This window comes from Otolemur garnettii, unplaced genomic scaffold (assembly GCF_000181295.1).
Source record: "Otolemur garnettii isolate 467f Iridium unplaced genomic scaffold, OtoGar3 scaffold00180, whole genome shotgun sequence".
Classification (NCBI taxonomy): Eukaryota; Metazoa; Chordata; class Mammalia; order Primates; family Galagidae; genus Otolemur; species Otolemur garnettii.
The window spans coordinates 102,595-105,297 of record NW_003852575.1 but is presented as its reverse complement, the minus strand read 5'-3'; the positions used below and the strand labels follow the sequence as shown (position 1 = coordinate 105,297).

The 2,703-nt window shown below is 51.6% G+C and overlaps 1 protein-coding gene across 1 annotated transcript; it reads left to right on the top strand.

The window, feature by feature from the left end:
* Positions 1-45: 45 nt before the first annotated feature.
* B3GALT5 (beta-1,3-galactosyltransferase 5) lies at positions 46-986 on the top strand. The gene is given in 2 exon segments (XM_003804114.1): positions 46-337; positions 340-986. Coding segments are annotated over 2 exon segments (939 nt in total).
* The last annotated feature ends 1,717 nt before the right edge of the window (positions 987-2,703 follow it).

The following is a 2,703-nucleotide window of genomic DNA, read 5'->3' as shown; positions in this document are numbered from 1 at the left end:
CCCTCGTGCTTCTGAGGTCTAATCATGTGATTTTGTCCCTTTCAGATGGCTTGCTCGAAGATGCAGTGGATGTATATTTCCTTTCTGGTTCTGGGGGCCCTTTGCTTGTATGTTAGCATGTACACTCTGAGTCCTGAGGAGAGGGGACACCAAGACTTTGTTTTCAAGAAAGAGTATAGGAAGTTCCTTAAGGCCCCACATGTGGACTGCAAGCAGAATCCTCCCTTCCTTGTCCTTCTAGTGACTTCGTCCCTTAGGCAGCTGGCTGCTCGCACGGCCATCCGTAAGACGTGGGGCAGAGAGAGGATGGTGAAAGGGAAGCTTGTGAAAGCATTCTTCTCCTGGGGACCACAGCCACTGAGGCCGAGATGAGGGCGGTGGCCCAGGAGAACCAGAGGTACGGGGATATTATCCAGAAGGACTTCATGGACACCTATTACAATCTGACTCTGAAGACCATGATGGGCATGGAATGGGTCCATCACTTCTGTCCTCAGGCCTCGTTTGTGATGAAAACAGACTCAGACATGTTTATAAATGTCCACTATCTGGTAGAACTGCTCTTGAAGAAAAACAAAACCACCAGGTTCTTCACTGGCTATTTAAAACTGAACGACTTTCCCATTCGGAACAAGTTCAATAAGTGGTTTGTCAGCAAATCCGAATATCCAGGCGACAAGTACCCACCGTTCTGCTCAGGCACCGCCTACCTCTTTTCTGGCGATGTGGCGAGTCAGGTGTTTAACGTCTCGGACATCGTCCCATACATCAAACTAGAAGACGTGTTTGTCGGCCTCTGCCTGGAGAAGCTGGGCATCAGGCCGCAGCCGCTGCACTGGGAGCAGACCTTTTTCCCAGGAGGGTTGAAATTTTCCTTGTGCCGGTTTAAGAGGATTGTGGCCTGCCACTTTGTCAACCCGGACGATCTTCTGATCTATTGGCGGATTCTGGAAAGTTCCAAGGAGGGAGACTGTCCACTCATGTGAGTGGCACATCTGGATGGGTTCAGATAAATGCAGTGATGGATTCTGACAGATTCTGGTGGCTGTGATGACAGCTGTCTGGGGGAAGAGAGGGCACGAGGGTGCTATTCTTTTGTGTTCCGAATCGATGCCAGAGCAAGAGCTTAACAGGAGGCCACTGTCAGCTTCCACTTGGTGCCCAGGCAGCGGTAGGTGCCACCTCCTGAGCACCAGCACTGCAGTACCCAGAGTGTGACTCACCTGCAGTTCTTATTTCAGGGCTCAGTATCCGCATAACATTGTGGGTGTCATTATTCCCATTTAATAGGTAAGGAAACAGCAGCCAGGAGAGGGACAGAAACTTGTCCCAAGGCTCGCAGCCAACAAGTGGAGGGGCAGGAGTAAAAGTAGGGTGTGTCAGAGTCCAGAGGGCAGCCCCTGGTCTGGTTCCCCTCCTGTGCCGCCCCCTCAGCCAAAGATGGTGATGACACAGCCTATGAGGGAAGCCTCCCAAGGGCATTCTTCAGTCTCTGTCGGGGTCCCCTCTGTGCCAACACCCCAAGTGCATGTGCTTTTTAGTGCTGAGACTGGGATGAGCAAATCCACCCAGTCCCTTCATCTCTGGGAATGGATATAGCTGGGCCCCAAGGCCGTGTTAGCAGCTTGGTACTGGACACAGCCCAGGGCAGATTAGGGGCCAGCAGGGGCCGCAGCTCACCTGCAGAGAAATGCCCGGCTCTGCAGAAATCAGTTTTTACAAATTTATAACTTAGGCTCAGAAACCACTGCAGTCTGGCCACTTTCAGGCAATCCCACTGCTGACTCTCAGCAAGCAGGAGGTGTCCCCAAGCCACCTGTCACTCCTGTCCCTTACTTCCATTTGTCTTGGAATGACAGAGGGAAGCCCCAGCCCCAGGAAACTTCAGGTCTCTCAGTTCAAACCAAAGGGCACGATCCATGCGGGATTCTGGGTGCTTTTCTGGGAATTCAGCTGTCTCTAAGTCAAGATGCTCTCAGGTCTTGGACACAAAGCCCCAAGCAAGCCCTGGTTGGGGTGGTGGTGGGGGGGCGTATTCCTGGGTCCACTTCCTAGCCCTGACCCATGCTCATCCTCATTGCATTTCTCATTTTGCCAAGAACAACTGAGCTCTGTGGTTTGCCATTTGGCCTTCGGTTTTCTTCCCCCCGGAGGTTCGTGCAGGCCGGTTTTACAGGTTGTTTAAGGCACTACCCTTCAGCCACTCTCATGTGATGTGCAAAGCACTCTCGCTCTTAATCCTAGGAATGGAGAAGACATGGTTAAGAGTGATATGTTTCTTTAGAATGTGTAAGAATGGTTGTTTTCTATTGCTTACTTTTCTAGATTTTACTAAGTGCTCAGAGAAAAGGCCTCCAGTGGCTACATCACTTATCAATGGTTGAACTCAGGAAAAGTTATTTGCTGCAAACATTCATGATGGCCTTAACTTGCCAAAGTAGGTCTGGTGTCCTGCTGCTCAGTTTCTAGCATGTAGGTTGAGCTGCTGCTTTGCAGACATGTTTCCTCGTCCTGGCTGCTCTGAGTGCACAGGGTCAGGTTCAGCAAAGCCGCTTTCTCAGGTGGGAACATCAGAGATTGTCTTGTCACACCTCTGCTCTGTAGGATGGGCTGCCTCTGATTCTGGAGACACCCGCATGCTCTGGGGGTGAGGGAGCCCTTCTGGTGGCAGGCCTGGGTCTGGGCTTAGCTGTCCACCATGCC